Source organism: Gouania willdenowi, chromosome 16, assembly GCF_900634775.1.
Source record: "Gouania willdenowi chromosome 16, fGouWil2.1, whole genome shotgun sequence".
NCBI lineage: Eukaryota > Metazoa > Chordata > Actinopteri > Blenniiformes > Gobiesocidae > Gouania > Gouania willdenowi.
In genome coordinates this window covers 14741063-14762427 of record NC_041059.1, presented here as the reverse complement: position 1 = coordinate 14762427, position 21365 = coordinate 14741063, and the positions used below count along the sequence as shown (strand labels likewise).

Sequence of the window (21365 nt, the reverse complement as noted above, 5' to 3'; positions counted from 1 at the left end):
AATCATTAGGAGACAGAAATGCATGTTTTGTTATTGCAATGAAATAAATTAATTTATTTTATTGCTTAATTGTGACCATCACCAGCCCTCCCTAAGGAAGGGTAATAAACATTTCATTATAGGGAGGATATAAAAAGGGAGGGCAGTGTTACACCTAGGTGGAGGGAGAGGGAGAGGGGAGCAGGGAGGAGAAACTCAAGGCAGGAAATAGAAAGGGTGGGGAAGAATAGATTATTTTACAGTGAGAGTGAGATGTGAAGTAGTAGAACATGTTGTGTAAACAAGCCAGTCTGGTGACAAGTGTGAAGCTTAGCTATAATGGTGGTGGCTGTGGACAGACGGAAGGAGTGAGTGGTAGTACCTAAAGCAGGTATTTGGGATCAAAAGGGGTCTAAAGTTAAGCTCAGTACGAGTTTTATCCCACATCCCAAGGCGTGCCAGTGCATCGTAGACCAGTGTATGTGCAAAAACCGTGACTGCAAACCCAGGAGCCGCCCCGGGCCCGCAGATGCAGCCAGGCCAAGCCATGTGCAAAAACCGCTACTGCAAACCCAGGCTTTTATTGCTGTACTCCTGTTTCCTTTTAATAACCTGACTTTCAGGTATAAAGGATGGATGGATGGATGGATGGATGGATGGATGGATGGTTAGTTGGAAGGAGCTATGGACCCTTTAGATATTTCATATACACACAGCAGGACAAAAAATGGGAATATTTGTTTATTTCTTGCAGTTACACAAAAATAAGACAACATCATTTAAAATATTTACAGTAAGTGATCAGAGTTTAATCTGATTATTTCAAATCTGGAATTTCACAAAGAAATGAATTCTTAAAAGTGTATTTATTTGACAGTTTTCAGAGAAATAAAATAAAATTAAGAGACTTTTTTTTTCTCAGTTAATATCTATTCCACACTTGACAGGCAGTTGCAAATACCCCATATATATCCACTCCAGAGATCAATATTACAGTATAAAAGAAAAAAAGTGAATAAATGAAGCTTGAATGAGACAAGGGGTACACCTTTAGTTTGTCCAGTTAGTGCCCTTTTCTGAGGTGCAATTGTTCATTTTCAAAGCAACTGTTCACTGTTTATGCGTCCTTTGATACATAAAAGCGTTCCACTCACAACACCCAGCAAACCCAGAGTCAGGCCCACTCCAAACACAACATCTGGGACCACCGTCTGGATTTGATGACTTTCGTGACTCACGTCATACACTGCAGGAAAGTGAATAACAGGACTTACAAAACTATGTTCCTCAACACATATTAGGCATTTACAAACATTAAATCTTTAAATATACCTACCCCAAGTTTTTGTTTTGGGGCTCTCCAGCGCTAGGTGCTCCACAGTGCAGTTGTATTTATCCCCCTCCATCGGTGTGAACTTCAGAACTGAGAACTGGTGGAAGGTTTGATCATCATTTGGATAAAACTGACTGTGTGACACCCCGTCTGACACTGGCTGGTCATTTTTAGTCCAACTGACTTTAATTGGAGGAGGATAAAAATGGTTAAAGAAGCAGATGAGTCGGTTTTCAAATCCCAGGTGGACTTCTTCTGCTGGATAGATGATGCTATCAGGAGGATCTTTGGAAAAGAAAATTAAATGAATCAAAAATACACACTCGTGAGTATATTAAATTAAAAGTGTGCTATGTAGGCTATATATTACCTTTCGCCTTTGGTGGATGGTCTTCTTCTGCTGTTAAGAACTTCATTGCATGTATGCATGCCTTGTTTGCTTTTTCAGCATTTACATAAACCCTCTCAAAATCTAATATTGTGTTTGGGTCCAACGAGATTCGTGTGGGTAAATTGGACACAACGTTATGTTTCTCAAAATCTACATGCATTATCTCATCGGTGTCGAAATCATACTGCGCTTCAGAAAGGCCCTTCACATCACAGCCAATGATGTGGGTGACTTCATGGTCAACTGGGGAAAAACAAGCAGTAATATAAGTTTCCCTTGTATAAATGTACAACAAAACAGTATTAAGTTAAACAATGTCCAGCTTACAAACACACATTGTAAGATTGTGTGAGGAAGCAGGAAGAATAATTTTAAAAAAAACCCATTCAAGTACAGGGAGAATAATCAAATTCTTGGAGTTTTAATCTGGGTCATTTGATCAGAGTAAACTAGATCTTATGTGTTTAATAAATATATTTTAAACTCAATTTCAAAATAGTCCCAAGAGGATTCTTTATTGTCATCATGAAACAAGTTAGTACACCTTTTCAGACATATGTATTTCAGTGTTAATAAAATGTAACCAAAGAAAGAAAATATTGCTATACATTGGGCCTTGTTGTTACAGTCTGTGGCTCTGTGAGAACTCTGCTCCCTCTCCCCTGTGGTACTGCTAGATAAGGTCATGGTATTTATGAACTCATAACACAAACAAAGCCCAAAGGTAAGGTTTATTTTACAGCAATCCATTGTAAGTCGCTCTTACTGTGAGAAGAAGCACAGAAGCTGTTGAGCATCAGAATGAAGACAGTGGAGGATTTCAGTAACGCGCTGCAAGTCTTCATGTTGGTGGATTTCGACGTTTCAGACAGAGCAGGACGTACACACCACCTCAACAGGTGAGGGATAAGATGAAACTCCACTCAGGCAGATTTCTCAACTGCCAATCAAATGTTTCCCTTCCCAATCGTGGGCAGGAGTCAAGCATTTTGTAGCCTCTGATTGCTCAATGTACCTGTCAATGAAGTTCACTTGTGTATTTTGAGAAAGGTTTCTATGTTTTGTCCAGATTGTCTTTTTTCTACAATAATACAACAAAGACGATGAGCATATATTCCGGCGTTCTCTTAGAAAAATTAGTGGGTCATCATCTTGTTTTTTATTACTACCACTTGATTGATATTTTTTTCTAGAATTATACATTATTCATTTATTATAAATGTTTAATTGATCACAATTCAATATTGTATTTTTATTTGCTTTATTTGATTGTTTTATTTCGCACAAACAGATTTTGAAGAAAAAGACTTACGATACGATGGAAAAGAACAGAACAAAAAACATTGCATCATTATCAACATTAAACTAGAGACAATATATCGTTGAAAGCAAAAGGAGTAGAAAGAAGCAATGTGTATCAAGGTCTAACTAATTTACAAGTTTATTAAAATAAGGAAAGCATATATATATATATTTCAAATTAAACAAATTGTGTTGAATATCTATCAAAAAATAAATAAATAGTGTATAATTCAACATCCTTTGCCAAATACAGCACAACAAAAAAACTTCATGCACATTCCCTAAGAAATCATAAAATGTCCAAATCATGCCATGGATTATTTCCGTTTTAATTATACACTTTATTTATAACTAAATGTAAAAAGCAAATTGAAAAACTGTATAGCAAACATATTGAATGCACTGTTTATTGCATTCAATAAGTTGTAATGTTGACATTTTTAGAAACTTAACAGTAAAGGACAAAGTAGGGACATGCGTCATGCAGAAGCCATGTTGCACTTGAGTCTGGTACAGTAAATAATAAATTGTTAATCATTAAGTTTTACACAGAGAAGCCTTCTATGTTGGACATGTAGAAGCCATTATAATTTATTACAACGTTTGTGGGAAAGCCCCCGCCCATACATATCAATCCAACAGGTGAACTTTGAACAATGCGCTGTTACACTTCTTACAGTAAACTCTGAGTCACACAGCTTCTGGACAGGTTTATCAGATTCGTTTTTTTTATTCGACACTTTTTCAAAGCTACACTTTGCTAAAATGAATGTTTTAGAACTTGTTTGTTAAGTTTACACAAACATTGAAAGAGCTTTGGTTTTGTTAAGTACATTAAACAAAACAGAGGGTGAGTGTGAGACTCTGGTTTGACCTCTCTGTAATGTTTACAGTTTAAAGCCATGTTGGCAAATTACACAGAAGGTGGTTTAACTGGTTTGAAAGCAAAAAATAAAAACAAGAAACTGGAGATCAGGAAATCACCAGTAAAAAAAAAAATATTAAAATGTGAAAATATTCTGTATAACTAGTTTTTTGTATTCAAAGATAGATCAGATACTAAAACAGCATAAATACTGATAATTATATTAATATTAGTAATATAATACATTATAGCTATAATATATTTATTGCTAGACTTATGTCTTGTCCATGTGATAGTCAAGAATTGTGTAAAATGTTCATAGCTAGTCAAATAATGTGCATACAAAGGCTGACATCCATGTTGTTCACCTTAAGCACATGGACCTTGGTCCAATTAAGTGCTACCCCAAAAACAAATTCACAAAACTTTACAACTACAACAAAAACACATGAATTTTCAGAAAATCATACAAAATAACTAGACAATGACAAAAACACACAAAACATCTAAAATGTACAACATTTTGTATTTTCTAATCAATCTATCTATCTATAGTGACAACAAAAATACATAAAATAACATCAGAAATGCACAACAAACACACACACAAAACTACAAAAGGTGTTGCAAAAACCACAAAAACTCTACCCAAAGGACATTAAAGGACAACAAAATTACACAAAAGTATTTTAAAAACACACAAAACAACTACTAAATAGTCAAAATGATGAAAGAAAAATAAGGACAGAACAGCTATTTCCTGCATTAAATGTTCAGCTTGGTCATTATTTTAAATCACAGGTGTCAAACGTAAAACCTGGGGAGCCTTGTCTGACCCTTTGGAGCATCAAATTTGGAAAAATGACAGCGAAAACATGAAACATTGTGTAAAATTACTAACTGATTCAGTTGTAGATATCTCAGGCCATCCAAATACACAAATTCAATGAAATTCAATATTATTCGCTGGGCTTCCATTCAGTTTTGCCATGCTTACATCATATGATGACCATTAAACACATCGCAAATTGATGAAAGAACTTTTTTTCCAAGATTGTTGTTAAATAAAATAAAAGGTCCTGCCAGGGCTGATATTTTTCCGTGCCATTCTTCACACATCAGTACTACATACACTTTTGGTGGATTTATTAAAACTTTGTTGACTAATCTCTTAAAATCAGCTTTTATTTTAGAGATTTGGCAGTATCCATGATCTTAGTTTCCTACTCTTAATTGTGAATGCGAGCTTATTGATTTTAAATGCTCTGGAAATTAAGTGTTGCTTGAATAGCCTATATTAAGGATGATGTAATGTGTATATGTAATTCTGTATGGATTTTCGAGCTGTGGTGCCATATCGATGGTATTATGAGGTATATTAAATTAGGTTGGACTAAGTATGATGTCACTGAAGGCCTAGGGGTGAAATTCATGGCCCGCCACTGCATGGAAGTGCAAACCAGTGCACATTAATGATAAAAGTGCTTGTTTTCACATCTAAAATCTGTGGTCCACATGAGATCAAACTCCTCTGTATTTGCCTCTGAATTAAAATGACTTTGATATCTGTTCTAAATGCTGACATATATTTTATATGTCACCCTCAGATCAGACAATCATATTAGTGTGGCCCCACTGTGATAAAAGATGCCTATCTCTGTTCCCCAGGAATAAAGTAGATTATGATGATATTTCTATTTCTCTCTCTGAAATAGAGTCTTGTTTTTTGCATGTAGAGCAGGGCAATATATCGAGATTCAAGATATATTGAGATTTCTATTTTCGCAATATAGGAAATTACAATATCGCCTATATCAATGCTGTTTTTGTATGAAAAAAATACTCGCTTTAGGAGTCACTGCTTTCATTACTTCTCCAAACAGCATGAAAAGCACAGTTACATGGATTGCTGAGTGCGTCCTAATTCAAACCGTCCCTTAAAGCTGAAATCCGGAGTTTCTGAGAGGACGTGTTGATGTCCCGCCCTTAACAGCTCCACTTCCTCCCCCTGCCTCTGCAATCTACCAGAAGCCACGCCTGTATTTTTCTGCACACGCATCGCGGAACATAACAAGGTTCCATCGGGTCGCGTTGATATTGGTCTATGGGTCAAGTAAGAGCCAAAATGATATTTACCTGTTTGCTGTTGTGACGCGCAGCCTTGTTTCCGTGCACAATTCCGCATTTACTTTGAGTGACAGTCTGAAAAACAGGAAGTCGAAGCCTATAGGCTGGGCACACCAGGCAACGAAAAGGTACTTCCACCTTCGACGGTGTGGGGCACAACACTTGTGTGTGTGCTCTGATCTGCTCCAGCTCAGTCGCAAACAGCTCCACAGTGTGCGCGTGCACGCGAGTTTGAGGAGGGGAGGAGGGAGAGTGGAGCGCCTCACAAAACTCACCCACTGGGGTTTTAACTTTGAATACTACATGCACCTGTTACAATGAATAAATGCAGAATATAAAATGTAAACTCACCTGGTATAATGATGATTTTGGTCATCTGAGTTAGCAAAGCGCTCCAAAACACGTCCGCAGTGGCTGGGTGCACTTGGCGATCATTTCCATTTGTATAGGGGTCTATAGGACAAAGGAGGGACTTATATACATTAATGTATATGAATGACCAACGACAGTAGACCATAGTAAAAGACTAGTTAGGTATTTTTTCGCATTTCAAAAGAATCGTACATTATTAAACAGATTTCTCAAAAACTCTGGATATCAGCTTTAAACAAGCCACAATACAGAACTCACTCACACGTGCTGTCCCTTATAGGATGAAATGGCCAAAAGTGGCACATATTGTGCAGTGTTAAAAATTACAAGATTTATATCATATATTGCAATTTGGGGGAAAAAAAATATCGAGATATGAGGTTTTGTCCATATCGCCCAACCCTATTTGCATCATGAACAATAAGAGTTGTTCAAACCCAAACCTAAACTAAATAGTTTGAAACATGACACATTGTTTTTCCAGCAGGTGGTGCTACCGTCCTGTGCGTGAGGCCGGGTTTTGTGTGTTGCTAAGCCGCCTGTTGGTGCCGTTTTGGGGCATGTGGCTGTGGAGAGCAGGGCCGTCCTCCTCCTCCTCCTCCTCCTCTCCCTGACCCGGACAGTCTTTCTGCGGTCGAGCTTTGGGATGCAGAGCGGGGCAGGAGAAGGAGAAGGACGGCCGTAAAGGAACAGAAATGTGTCTGAGGGCGGAGTGCAGGCTCCTGTGCCGGGGACACACGGCCGTGGAGCTGCTGTGAGTTTGAGAAAGCGAATAAAACCCACTCTGTACTTTGTTCATTCACCTTATTTATCACATCTGCAACGATGCGGGGGTCTGTGGAGCGGAGCTGGACCGCTGCTATCATACTCTGCCTTCTGGGTTACAACATACCCACAGCTGACACCAAAACACGATCCGAGGACACGTCCACACACGGTAAGGAGGACATCTTTGTCCTCTTGTCTCTTCCCTACAGTAAACCGAGCCCACCGGCGGCTCGGATGCTGATGTGATCCAGAGTGAGCTAATGTTAGCCACTTAGCCGAAACACAAACCAGCAGGAAAACTTCAGCGTCTCTCAAAGATTGCTGCATTAAAGTTGGCCTAATACAGTTTGGACTAACTTTATTTTATCAAACACTTCAAATATGTGCGTAAACAACCGTTAAAAGCTGCTCCAAGACACGAACTCGTGCAATGCTGAAGTGAGTCCTGCTGCTGCCGTGATTTGTCACATTTGATCAGTTCGCTTCTCTTTGTGGAGATTAATTCACTTCTTTAAACACAATAAACATCGTCTGCTTCAAGTTTACCTCTATTAATACTTTTTTTTCTTCCTCTCTCCAGTTTTTACCCTTTTATCTCTCCATAAATACACATTGCAATATAAACTGTCACAGTATAAAGTCATTTTACATTAAATTCTGTGTTTACATTTTTTATTTTTATTTTTAATTTATACACTTTGGAGATTAGGATCTATTTAATAGGCAAGTTTAAAGTCACGAGTGCGCATGTGCAGTTGTGTAAAAAGTGAAAGGGCAGCTGGACTCTCTTTCTCAAACCTGTCACAGTGTTAACTCTGTAACACTAGGGGTAACATTGGTTTACTAATGTAAGAAATCATTAAAATCACACTGACAACCAAGCACAACACAATGATCATCTATACCTGACTTATTGTGTGTGTGTGTGTGCTTGTGTACAGACTTTTATTTTTTTGATAACACTCTTGAATCTTTGAAATATACTTGAATGTTGTTGGGAATGTTACATGTGCAATTCTGTTGTACTTTGTGCAATGGCCATATATATATATATATATATATATATATATATATATATATATATATATTACAGTCCATAAAAGGCAGATTGACAGACAAAAAATAACATTTAAGAGGAAAACTGAGATATTCCCAGGAAGACCCATAAATGCTTGGAGGGAAAATGTGCAAAACTACACACTTAACTATGAAATTGTTAACACACACTATTTTAGTTATTCAGCAAAAATGATAGAATGCGCACATAATGCATCTGATTATTCCAATTATCTTTACCAGCTGTATCTGGTTGATAAAGTCTTCAAGGATTACTATTATTAAAATGTGCTCATTGTCAATTTGGAGTCCTCAGTAAACCTGGCTCCGAGTATTTGGGAAGTGATAGGAAAACCTAAGAACTCATTAAACCGACACAAACATGTTAAAGTGCAAAGTCAGGTCCATTTAGTTTTTACACAGTAGTTAAAGCAGCAGTATGTTAGGGATGTCCCAAGACAACTTTTTCATTTTTGATATGATACCGATATTACAGCCTTGTGTTTCGGCCGGTACCGATATTGATCCGATAGGATATCAGCATGAATCATACATCATTTTATTACTTTTATATTTTTTATTTTTACAAAAAATCATTAATGACTTATTTTGTTGTGTGGAATGTTAGAAAATGCTTGATCAACGCACCCATTTATTATTAACCAATTGGTTACATACATTTTAACCTTCAACATAATATCTACAGTATTCCACAATTGATTAAAATAAATTTAAAAAATGATTTGCAAAAAAATAGATTAAAAAAATCAGAAATTTGAATCCGATATCAAATATTCGTTTTCAGGCCGATATCGGATTTGGACACCCCTACTGTAGGTTAATATGTTGTTCTTGATATGTGCAGATCTGCACATATGTCTGATGTATTAATTAAGAATATTGATGGATCTGCAATTTCTGATCAGGGCTGCCTTGTCATAGCAGGCGTTACTACGGAGCCATGTGTTAGCCACATAGTCCTTTCTGCCTTTTAGTCTTAGCTACTGTAATAGCCAAGTATCCCCACCCCCGCACACTGGCATGATTTAATCTTTATGTCATAATGCTTGATGGTAGTTGATATTATTTCTGGAACTATCTAATGTTTTTTTTATCTTTGGCTTTTCAAAATAAATTCCCATTTCAACAACCTTGATTTAAAATGAAACGGCAAAGAAATGTATAATTTAAAGGATTGGACTCGGATTGATTTAGTTAATTTTTGAGCAGGCGCTGCCCACAAGTCAATAACTGAGGATTTTTTCCTGGTCAGTAGTACACCACATTGTAGACAAGCGGAGCCAGACAGACAATCTGCTTGCAGATATAGATCTCGCTCACCTTACTGCTGCCCATAATAGGCCTGGCTTTGCATCTCTAGCAGACAAATGTTTTCCTGACGCATAGTTAGAGTTGCCAGGAAGCACACCAGTTAAATCACGTTGTCCCTAGTTAGCCCAGCTTCATTCTGATCATGAGACACATCATGTTTGCTAACAGCCTCTTCAAAGAGGCTACATCAGGTCATGAGACAGCACTGTATTTATTTAGACTCACGATCCGTGTGGATCCAAACAATTCATTTTTTAAGTTTGATCATAAGGACGGCAGCAATAGGAGGACAAACACCTCCCAATTAAAAACACTTCTGGCAGCTGTCTCATAGTTCATGTACATGTGTTTACTCTACGGCATACCATGCACGAAAAGCTGATGTAAAACATTTCTTTCACACGTGTGCTTGTCCTTTTTTAAGTTGTTTGAAATGCATTATAAAGAATGTGAACAGGTGTTTTATTTTTTTTTATTAATTTGACCTTACAGTGGCTCATGTTGCAGTGTTTGCGTACCAGTGTTTACACCAGTGTGTACCCCTAGGGGTACTCATTGGCACTACCGGGGTACTTGAGAGAGACAGAGAGAGAGAGAGAGAGAGCGGAGAATTAATAAATAAAGTGTCAGTCTTGGTCCCACCCCAGGCGTGAGATGACTAGAAATGTGAAAAACTATAGAAATATATCTATTCAGGAGCCACAAAATCAGTGTTTTTCAACCTTGAGGTCAGGACCTCGTGTGGTGTCGCCTGGAGTTTAAATGGGGTTGCCTGAAATTTCTGAAAAATTAAAATTGATTTTTTGAAAATTTTAAATTATTATTCTTTTTAAAGAAAAAAAATAAACACACAATCTTCAATTGTAAATAACTCTATTCTTTCACTTCATGAATATAGTTAAACTAAAATGCATTAAAAAAAATATCGTTGCTGAAACATAAACTAATTCTAGAAAAAAAAATGTCTTCGGTTCGCCATCTTTAAAATGTGTATTGTTACTCGTTCATTCCATCAATATGCTCTGTAGTTGTTTTTAAATAGTTTTCAAAGCAAAAATGAGGTACTTGGATTCAGAAATAAGAGAAAGGGGTACTTGAGCCAAAAAAGTCTGAGAATCATGGGTTTACACCACTATAGTACACACTTGTTCAACCTCTTGTGCATGTTACTACTACTCCTTCTCTCCACAGACTGAATAGAACCAAACCATCTTACACATCCTGCTGTTGCCCACCCACACTTTTTAGGCCGGGCTACCGGACTCTAAAAACCACTAACTTTCTTCTTCTCCTTCTTCTCCTCCTCCTCCTCCTTCTCCTTCTTCTTCTTCTTCTTCTTCTTGTGTACACTAGTTAAAATCGCTACTCCTCTGTTATTCGTGAACGGATCGAGCTGAAATTTGGTAGCTATAATCTATGGACGTGTACACGTAAACGCTTGGAGCCCGATTTTTGATTTGGGACCCCCAAACGAAAAAAAAAACACAAAAGTTGATTTTTCATTTATTTGCGAGTCAAATATTACGACGGTTGGTGGTACCAAATCATTGGCACATACCAATATATAAATGGGGCCCATTACCCCGTACGTGTTACGGGGGACGCCGGGGGCCCCATTTATCAAATGACTACTCCTCTGTGAGTTCTCTTTAGATTGGAATGCAGTTTGGTATGAACACTCTATGAATGAATATGATGAGACTTTTAGTGCCCTTTTTTGAACACCCCCCCATTTCCGGTAATTTCCAAATTTATGGGAACATAGTCGTGTGATATATCATTTCAAAGCAAATTCAACGTATTTTACGATTATGCCTCGCACAATTTGATTAGAGGGCCCACCCTCTTTTTTTTTTTTTAAAGTTGTTTTCTCATTTATTTGTGAATCAAATATTGTTGGGGGTACCAAATCATTGACACATACCAATATATGGATGGGGCCCATTGCTCCATATGTGCCCCCGAGGGCCCCATTCTTCAAATGACTAGTCCTCCGTTAATGCTCGTTGCAATTTGACATGGATGTTCTATGTCAGATGTTAAGAGCCTCTCGGAGATCTTTTCTTTTTTGGTATTTTCTAAATTTATCGGAACATAGTCGTGTGATGTATTGTTTCAAAGGCAATTCAACATAGATTACGATTTTACGTCATACAATTTAATTTGTTTTACTTGGTGGAACCGAGTCACTTCACTGAATTCTCGGGAAGGTGGTACGTGCTATTCGGTGCTGAGACGTTCCCTGGGTCCGGCCAGTTCATGAGAACTTGTTATTTAGGTGATCCCTTCTTGGATTTCATTGCGCTGAAATGATTGTCGGTTCATAAAGCTCAATTAAAGCTGGAGTGAGGGGGGAAACGAGGAGGAAACACCCTCATTTCAGAGTTTTTTGTTTGCTTGTCCAACACACTCAACCTCCTGCAGTTTTGGCTGCTGTCGTTGAGGATAATTGGTGTTTTATCACTACGCCAGTCAGACAGACCTTTTTGATGGACTGTATTGTCCATATGCTACTTTTTTTGCATACAGATAAATGGTCATTCAGTAATAAGCAGTCATGCAGACAGGTTGGAGGCTATCGTTGTCTTCTCCTAACCCCAAGTTTTAAAGCAGGAGACTCCCAGCTTGTTTAACAATGATGTCACCTCAGAGCTCTGATTTAATGGATGAACACTGGGAGGAGACTATAGCATATGTGTGTGTTTGTATGTGTGTGCGTGAATGTCAGTCTGGAGTCTCCCAGGGGAGGCTTTTTTTAAAAACATGAGCACAGCTGGTACCCCTCGTAGCATATCAGTGGGAGTGGGACGGAAAGTGATTTCCTGATCTCGCCAACACACACAAAGTGCAGTGAAGATTTCCTGTCGAGGGGAAGTCCATGGCTCTCTTGTTCTTTTGGCCTCTACTTTGCCCTTGCTAATTCAATAAAAAGAAGAAATTAAATAAAGGTTCAGATTGAAATGGTTTTAGACCCAAAGATAATATTGTGTTTTGTGAAAATGAACATGAGGCTCAGCCGGGTCTTAAGCTTGTGAGCTGAAAATTAAGCAGTTGAACGTTATCATTTGGAGCTGAGCCGCTCTTTAGTTTGCACTCAGGCTGAACTCTCCTCTTTTAGAGAGGCTTCTTGATGACTTGAAGATTTCTCTGTGGGGGAGGGGAGTGTACTGTGTCTAGCCAAGACTATGTATGTGTAAGTGTGTGTGTGTTACTTAGTGGGTGGGGTTTCAGAGAAGAGTTATGACAAAATCCAGTTTCGGTGAGCAGAGGGGGATTTGTATACGTTTCAGAAAGGAGGAAGAAGGGGTTGGTGGGGTGGGGTGGGGGTTCATTCATGTTTGAAAGTTGTATTCAACCAGTAGCCAGTGTTTAAACATTGGCCATGGTGTCATGCGTGCAAAGATCAATGATTTTGTAGTTATTAAGATAATGTTTTACTTCCCTGTTACCATTAGTAATCATACCACTATTGCAGGGGTAGTCATATACATATCTTAAATGTCCACAATAATATTTCAAAGGCCCATTTATTATATTCGGTCAAACCGCAAGTCATAATATTGTTATATTTAAAACATCGTTTCACTCAAAACAAACAAAAAAACTAGAAATGCACCGAATATTCGGTGGCCGAATATATTCGGCCGATTCTTTCAAAAAAAGCCACATTTGGCCTTCGGTGGAGTGAGGTAAAAGCATGGCCGAAGGCCGAATAGTAGCGTGTGATGCAATGACGCAATCAAACAACATGCAGTGATTTTGAGTCAGAAAAGTGTGTGCGTGTTGCTGCAGAACCAGAGCAGCAACAGCAGCTCCTCCTTTCTGCACTCAAACACAGCCAGATTCTCTCCTTTCCACTTTCCGCTCTCCGTCGTCCGTCACCGCGTAAAAGTTGGAAGCTGTCCAATTCCACAACCGAGTCCATTGGTAGCGCTGTGAGCCACGAATCCGTAAACATCCCCATTGTTTCCTCCTCAGTTCACGAGCCATGCATAGGCTGGTGTAGCATTAGCACGGAGTGCTAACAGCTGATGTGTGTAAACAATGGGTCCGTGGCTCCAAGTAGTGACTCCCAACACGATCGGCAGCAGAAAAAGTAGTGCAGTTTGGGCGTCCAGTAGTGCAGTTTGCATTTACATATATGGCAATAAAGTATAATATATATTCTATATTAAACCGCAGTGTTGTTTTAGCTGTTAGATAGTTGGAGAGGGAGGAGCTTACATTCTAAGAGGCGTGTTAGGTGACGTCACCTGCCAATGTCGGCAAAATCCAACTCACCCGTCTTGAGCTGACTTTTGACAAAATGTGGAATAACGGAGGAAACAGAAGTTTTTCAACTTTGGCCCTCTGAATGACGCTATAGGGAGGTATATCACTGTAGCAAAACCATTATAAAGTGATTTTTTTCATCATACCTCCCCTTTAATGCATTTGGGAATGCATGTTTTGTTTTATTTGAAGAGCTAATATAAATGAAAAACCTTGTGTGCTTTTTTGAAAAGCAAAGGCTACTGGAATATTTAAAAAATGTCATAATATTCAATAAACATTTACTTTCTTTGAAAAAAACATGTCTAGAAATGTGTTCTAGGCTATTTATGCACAATTAAAAAAAATTGTAATTCAAAAATGTATATTTTATTAGGCTTCGGCCACAAATTTTCATTTCGGTGCATCCCTAAAAAAAACATACTAAAATAAGACAATAACCAATTTTATTTTTGAGGTAAATTCAAAACAATACTAAGATTATAAAAACATTCTAAAATATTTGCAAAACAAGTATATCAAGAGAGGATAGGGAACCCTTATCCTCTCTTGTCATGATTGACATTGTCATCAATTAAAAACATTATCAATCTAAAATTAAATGTCCCTTTCAGTTTAGCAAAGGAAATGTGCTGACCTAAGGTTCTACACTGAATTTTCCCACCTCCTGAGAATTGAGCCCAAAGTAAAAAAAATAAGTTGCTATTCTCACTGCAGCAGATTCAGCAGCATCTCATTAGTGCGTCATTGTAATAGAGATTTAAATGTACTGAAAATCGGTGTAGACATTGAACGCATCACAGAAATGCTGCAAGGCAGAACTGTCTGGGATGAGAGACTGTAAACAACATGTTTAGTTATGAGATTTACCAGAACTGTTTAATAAAATAACTTAGGCTCAAAAACACAAGCCGTTGTGAAGTGTGAGGATGTCTGCTCAACATTATAGAGATGACTAACCATTTACACGTTCTGACCAAAACACACAGGAGTCACACACTCCTGGTCCACATGTGTGCATCTCGATGGCCTAACGCGGATGAAGGGAAGTCTTTTGAAGGCCACTGGTTTATATTATGACAATAAAAGGATTCTATTTGCTTAAACTAGTCTAAATCTTTCTGTACTAAGTTTGCATGTTCTCCTTGAGTGTTGCTAAACTGGTTACATCCCACCCTGTTGTTAGTGTATACAGTACATGTCCATGTGCACAGTGTTGTGTGTTCCTTTAATGTTATTTTTTTCATCCCCCGCCACAAAATGGAAGGATGATATAGGTTTGAGCTCCGTCCGTCCGTGCATCCGTTTGTGCGTTCGTCTGTCCGAGTTAAAGGGAACAGTTTTTCTCAGAAACTGTTTAAGATAGGATAACCAAATTCAGTGTGTGGCTTCAAGGTGTCAATACTTTGATGGAGTTTGAAAATGAGAAGCGCGCAATTATTTTTTACAGAATTATTGCCCTTGTTCCGTTTTTCTTTACTGTGTTCAAGGTATCTTCAAAGGGGACAGCTTTTCTTACAAACTGTTTAAGATAGTTAGTAATTTTATATTCTGATGTGATAATATTTTTTTATGTATACATCTAAGTTTTTAGATTTAGGACATTTACAAAAAGGTTGTGAGTTGTAATCACAACCAATCTGGTGGGGGATGTTGATGACTGTCTTTTTGTTGCTACAATGTTCTTATAGTGTCAACATTGTTTGAAGCTCAAGATATGTTGTGTATTAGGTGTCTGATTGGTGATAATCTCTCATGACCAAATTCACGTTTTTTTTTTTTGTTTCTTCACACATTTAGCCATCAATCTGTGCTTATAATGGGTTTTTTCCTCTCTAAACTCTAGCAGTACACTGATATGTGATAAAGTACAGTAGGACCAGTATTGGTAATCCCTGCACGGCTTTTAGCAAACTCAGATATTGTTAAAAGTGAATGTAGAATCACCTACTGTGTGCCAACATTACTGATATTTATTTTTGTTACTTTTTGTCAAAAATTAGCATTTCCAACAAATAATGCTCACAGTTTTATAACCCATATTCTTGGTTTTTTACGAGTCCCCTTTAATTCTGAAGTGATGATTGTACGCAAATCATCAAATATTAATACAAATAGGATTTTTTTAATTGCACAGATTGGAAAACTAAGGTCAAATATTCAATTGAGTTTTTTTCTGTCATATATCTACGAGGCCATTATTATAACAAAACTATTTGTGTGTGCCTAAAATGCTAATCTTATATTATAGGCTACAGCCTTTTGCTCTGCACAGTTTTAAACTCTTCTAAAGGTATGTGATGTGTGTGCCGTCGTCGAACTCGGTGTAAGCTTACACACATTATTTTTCAACAAAAGGCACATTGGAGCCATCATTAAGTGTTAAGAAGGTGTTTATATTAGCACTTGTTTTTTCCCATAATGTCCAAGGCATCTCTGAGAGAAGGAAACGTCCCATTGTTTTAGAGAGGAAGTTTCACTGGCTGGCCTCCAAGGAATGATCAGACGGTCTTTTTCTTTCTCTGAGCAGCCACAATGTGCCCCAAAGTAGTGAATCGTGCATTGAATAGCTGACACTGTACGAGCAGCATGCTTCATGGCACTGTTTGTGACCTCCTTGTCTTTCTGCAGATGTGACTCTGAAGGTTCACCTGAGCGACACCAGCACTCGTCAGCCCATGGTTGGAGCTAGCGTCCAACTCTTTACCAATCACACGCCTGTTGCCACAGAAACCTCAAACGCCGACGGAGACGTTTACCTGCACTTCCCCTACCGCCTTGGGACCCCATTGGTTGTCATTGCAACCAAACAAGGATACGTGCCAAACTCTGTACCCTGGAATCCCCCCAGGCTGCCTGGTAGGTTTGTGTGTTTATTTGCATGTGAGTTTGAGTGTCTGTATGTATTGAAAACAAATGAAAATCATGTACATTTTTCAAATGTATTTTTTTAATATTGCTTCTCCTCACATGACTTTCATATAAAGTGTCTGGAATTTCAAAAACTAAACCTGGATTGTCTTTAAAGGAAGTCGTAATTTTATTTATTTTTTTGCTAGAATCACATATCAGATGGAAAGTTTTCTGTTTTTTTTTTTTTTTTTCTCGTAAAAAAGGCTAAACAATAAAATAAATTCAAAGCATTGGGTGACAAAATATTTTGATCGAGGTACAAAGTGGCCAAATAAAGGGTTAAGTATATACTGTTGGGTGTATGACGGCTGCCAGTGTGAGCTCATATAGGCTGTATTACTTATTTATTACAGTAGCTGCCAAAAAGCAGCAAGGGGGCATCTTAAAGCTAGCTTCTTTCTAACGCTAGCACACACTACACACTCCCCAGAGCCTGAAGTGAAGCATGAGTGCGTTGCAGGGAGCTAGACTCTGAGGAGTGTATTATGAGCCAACAATATACAGCCAATTGGATTATCACGCTTACCAGATCTGAACAATGAAGGAGTGAAAAGAAGGAAGGAAGAGGGAAAAAGTGCAGTTTGCTAGGTCAGATGTTTGTTCCTCACAGCAGACTGGATGAAAGCAGCGCTATTAAATATGTATGATGATGTTATAATGACTTGTTATGTCTGATCGGGATCAGTAAATGGGCTAAATGCATTTCCAAACTGAGACTGAATTTACTGTATCATATTGCTCTGTTTACACACCATGTTTTTTTTGTTTTTTTTCTCTCCCAGTATTTTCTTCTGTCAGTCTGGAGTTGTTGCCTGAAAGAGCTGCCGCTCTGACAGTGTATGAAGATGATGTTGAGATTGTTTCGGACTCACAAGGTAAATTCACTGAAAGTGTCTGAGTAGCAGCTATTCAGGGAGTTAACATTCCTTTGAAAAATGTAACTGTACCAGAAGACTACTCAAGACAAGGCCAATAAGGCCTGTTTTTTTTCAAAAGTGTCTCAAATGTATACAGTTGTGGAGACTTTCCCTGTTGATTGACACCTAAATTGACCAACGAGGTAAACCTATGGTCTTTCCACGGAGAATAATATCTACTGGATGACATTTTGGATGTCAAAAGACACGTGCATACTTTCTCAGATCTGACACTGGTTGTGGCTGATACTTCATATTTACAGCTAATCATTCAATTTATTGGTGTACTAATATCTGGCATAAAAGGATGAAAACTGTTTTAAAAAACTACTGTACAACCCAAGCCATTCATTTACCCGATACACAATGACGCAGAGCAGCAGAGTCATATATTTTTGTTCATTAAAAATAACTTTCCTGAGCAGGATTGATCCCAGAAGTAAAATTTCATGTTTAGTGTAAAACCTTGATTATTATAACACTATGTGGAACAATATAGAGTATTGGCAAGGATGTTGCAATACGATACGTATCGCGATACGTAGTCACAGTACGATATTATTGCGATATATTGCAATATCCTACCCAGTTAATATCAAAATTAAATGTAGAGATGAAAAATTAAGTTGCTGTATATGTTGATCAGAAGATATTGATTCAGAGGAAAAATTGAATCAAAATGATTTGCTTCAAAACATCCCATATATTATTTATTATTAGTGTTTTTGCAAATTTTCACTGAAAAAAGAAAATGCAGTTTTACACACTGCCATCATAAAATAAAGTGCAACAAGTTTCTTTTCACTGAAACTACAGTGTAGAAGGCTCAAAGTAACCATGACAACATAATGACGGCATTGTAACAACTGTAAGTGAGAACATTAAGGAAAAATCACCCTGAGTTCCTGACGATGCACAAAAATAAGAAAAAATAAGGTCTCCTATTGTGTCAGTTTAAACACTGATCTGAACAGATTATATGAAAATAAAATGTGCATGCATAAATATTGCAGGAATTTTTTTATTTAAAATTATTTAATTTTTTTTCGGCATCCAAAAAATTGCGATATATCGTGAAATTGATTTTTTTTTTCACACCCCTACTTGAGATTGGGTCACAGGATGGATTTATTCCTTCAGAGAGATCAGAGATTGACCACTCGTTCTGGAAAACATCTTCCCAAATCCTGAAGTCGTAAAGTTTATCGCAAACCAAATCAACTGATTTCTAATACAATATGTGCATGATTCATTTTTTGATCACATGACGATCATTCCACACTGTGAACTAGAAATTAGTGGTTGCCTAATGGTTTACCACCAATAAGTGTGGAGTGAAAGAATAAATAAAGTGCTATACAAAATTGATGTATTACTATTATTATTATTATTATTATTAAGGAGGCAAACTTGTAACTGGATAGTCATTACTGTGGCTGGATGGGTTAACAGCTGAGAACCAAGTTCATGTTGGTAGTACGGTACATATATGACAAAAGAAGTGAATTCTTATTATTAGATGTAGACTAATGTCACAGTATCTCTGTCAGTAGGACTGTGCTATTTCAGGATTGCACACAAGCGCCTTCCCTATTCAACAGCAGTGTAATCAATCAGAGACTGAGCTAACCGTGCTAATGCTAACAGAGCTGATAAAGTAGAACAGAAAGACAACCACTGTATGATTTGAGACTGACTTGATTGTTTTAAAAACAGCCTATTTTCACTAATGTCAATCGCTAAATATAAGTATAACATGTTTTTTTTACTGCATTTTATTTGAACTAGATTTATATTTATGTAGTATTTATATAAGTGAAAATATAAAATTCAGTTGTTTAATATTGTGTTTTAATTTGAAAAATAATACTAATTTAAAATATTTATTATTACTTTTTATCTTTTTTTTTTCTTTGTCTGCACATGCTGTTGAAGTTCAACACTACACGAAGTGCATTCTTTTAATGACAGCAATGCATGTTTTGTTATTGCAATTAAACAAATGACTTTATTTTATTGCATAATTGTGACCATCCCCAGCCCTCCCTAAGGAGGGGTAAGAAACACTTTATTAAAGGGAGAATATGAAAAGACAGGGCAGTGTTGTAGGGGAAGGGAACAAGGAAGAGGGAGTCAGGGTAGGAAAATGGAAGGGGTGGAAAAGAGTCAACTGTTTTAAGGTGAGAGTGAAATGGGATTATTACTTTTTTATCAATTACTAGACATTTCAGGCAACCCCATTTAAACTCCAGGCACCCAAGGTTGAAAAACACTGGTTTAGACATCAATTTTTTGCTGAATCTTCTTTGCTTTTAAATAAAGTCAGCATGATTGTGACAACTGACACAGAGCGGTTTATTTGTTGTGTTTTTCTAAGAATTTGTTGTAAAAAGACAAACTTTTTCTTGAATTGGAACGTTTTTGACAAACGTACACGAGTCACGTCAAAGCTAATTTTAAGATATGAAAACAACCTGCTGCTTTCCAGACACATGAATACAAATTTAGCCGTGCCATTCTTAGTCGGCCTCTTTTGTTCAGGTGTAATTATCTAAGATGAGGCTTTCTCATTCAGACAAAATCAATTTAAAGTCTTTGTCTGCTGGCTTTCATGCGCCTGCAAACCGTGCATAAGGGATTGAACGTGTCAGCTGTGTTGTCATAGTGGAAAACAAACCCCTCTCGCATATATTTACAGATGCTATTATCATGTAAACCTCATAAGTGCCCACTGCCCCCATAGCTCGTGTCTGTTTAACAAACTGAAAAGATGAAGGTGAATTTGGACACCCATGGGAGCAATGAACCTCGGCGTGTGCCACAAAGAAAGATAAACTAAAGGAGGTGAAGAGGAAAAGGAGGAGGGGGATACAGTATTCACAGAGAAGCTGGGGTGTGGGTGGAGCAGTTGGATAGCATTGAGGAGAAAGAGAAAGGGGGGATGGGCAGAGCAGTGTCCAACAGAAGGAGAAACAGATGAGGTGTAGAAAAAAAAAAAAGTGGAGGGAAGACGGCAATAAGAACCGAAGAAGAGAAACGGCGGCAGGGACGCAGAAATAGAGCTACACAAGTGTGTACAAACAATGCATAGACAAACTTCTGGTTCAAGTTTAAAGGTCACTCTAACGCTGTAAAGAACTTAAAACATGCCGAACATAAAACACAGCTAAAACTCCAATACAGCTGGAAACATGTCTCACTGCTCAGGAATTTGTGAGCTCCAAAAGTTGGACCACAATGACATCATCACCTTTCAGAGCTGAGCCACATGCAGTTTTATTTCAAGATTGAGTATAAATTGTTAATGAAAGGGAACGACTGAAAGGTTGGATATGTGTGGGACAAAAATAAATGATTCAGTGACGCAGTAAATATGGCTTTATGCCTCCTGTATTGATCAGGTGGGAGCTCCATTAGGCTTGATTGAATTACAGAATTTCTAAAATAAAAAATAAAAAAACATTAGTTGACGGGAGAAAGTGACATGTGCTGGAGAGATGGCCAATGACTGGTTGTTGCTTAGTGTGGTTGTTTTTATTTTGACATAAAATATTAAAAGTTCAGATGTCAAAGGGTTGTTTAAAAAGTGCGATTGGAAACTAATATCTGAAATAAAAAGCGCTAAATTGGGTGTGCTAGTAAATAGATTGCCCGCACTGTTTGTTTTTGTTCACCTGTTTACTGCGCAGATGACAAAAGGTGCAAAGTCAGGGTTGGCGAGAGTGGCCGAGCTAAAAC

At 37.7% G+C, this 21365-nt stretch overlaps 2 protein-coding genes across 3 annotated transcripts in view; one reads left to right on the top strand and one right to left on the bottom strand.

Annotated features, from left to right (window-relative positions):
* Nucleotides 1–707: 707 nt before the first annotated feature.
* Nucleotides 708–2615, bottom strand: LOC114477754 (RLA class II histocompatibility antigen, DP alpha-1 chain-like). Its single transcript, XM_028470307.1, has 4 exons — nt 2470–2615; nt 1683–1946; nt 1316–1597; nt 708–1225 (listed from the first exon to the last, which is right to left on the bottom strand). Exons 1-4 carry the CDS (start codon nt 2546–2548, stop codon nt 1077–1079), a joined length of 774 nt encoding a protein of 257 aa, XP_028326108.1. The 5' UTR covers nt 2549–2615; the 3' UTR covers nt 708–1076.
* Nucleotides 2616–6906: 4291 nt separating this feature from the next.
* The window catches only part of fam171a1 (family with sequence similarity 171 member A1), a 26395-nt gene continuing 11936 nt past the window's right edge, over nt 6907–21365 (top strand). The window contains exons 1-3 of one of the 2 annotated variants that reach the window (XM_028470299.1): nt 6907–7123; nt 16429–16656; nt 17493–17585. In XM_028470299.1, the coding sequence (XP_028326100.1) occupies nt 16476–16656; nt 17493–17585 (274 nt within the window). In that variant the 5' untranslated portion in view covers nt 6907–7123; nt 16429–16475. Of the gene's footprint in view, nt 7307–16428; nt 16657–17492; nt 17586–21365 lie in introns of both variants that reach the window. The other variant, XM_028470298.1, reaches the window with a different exon arrangement.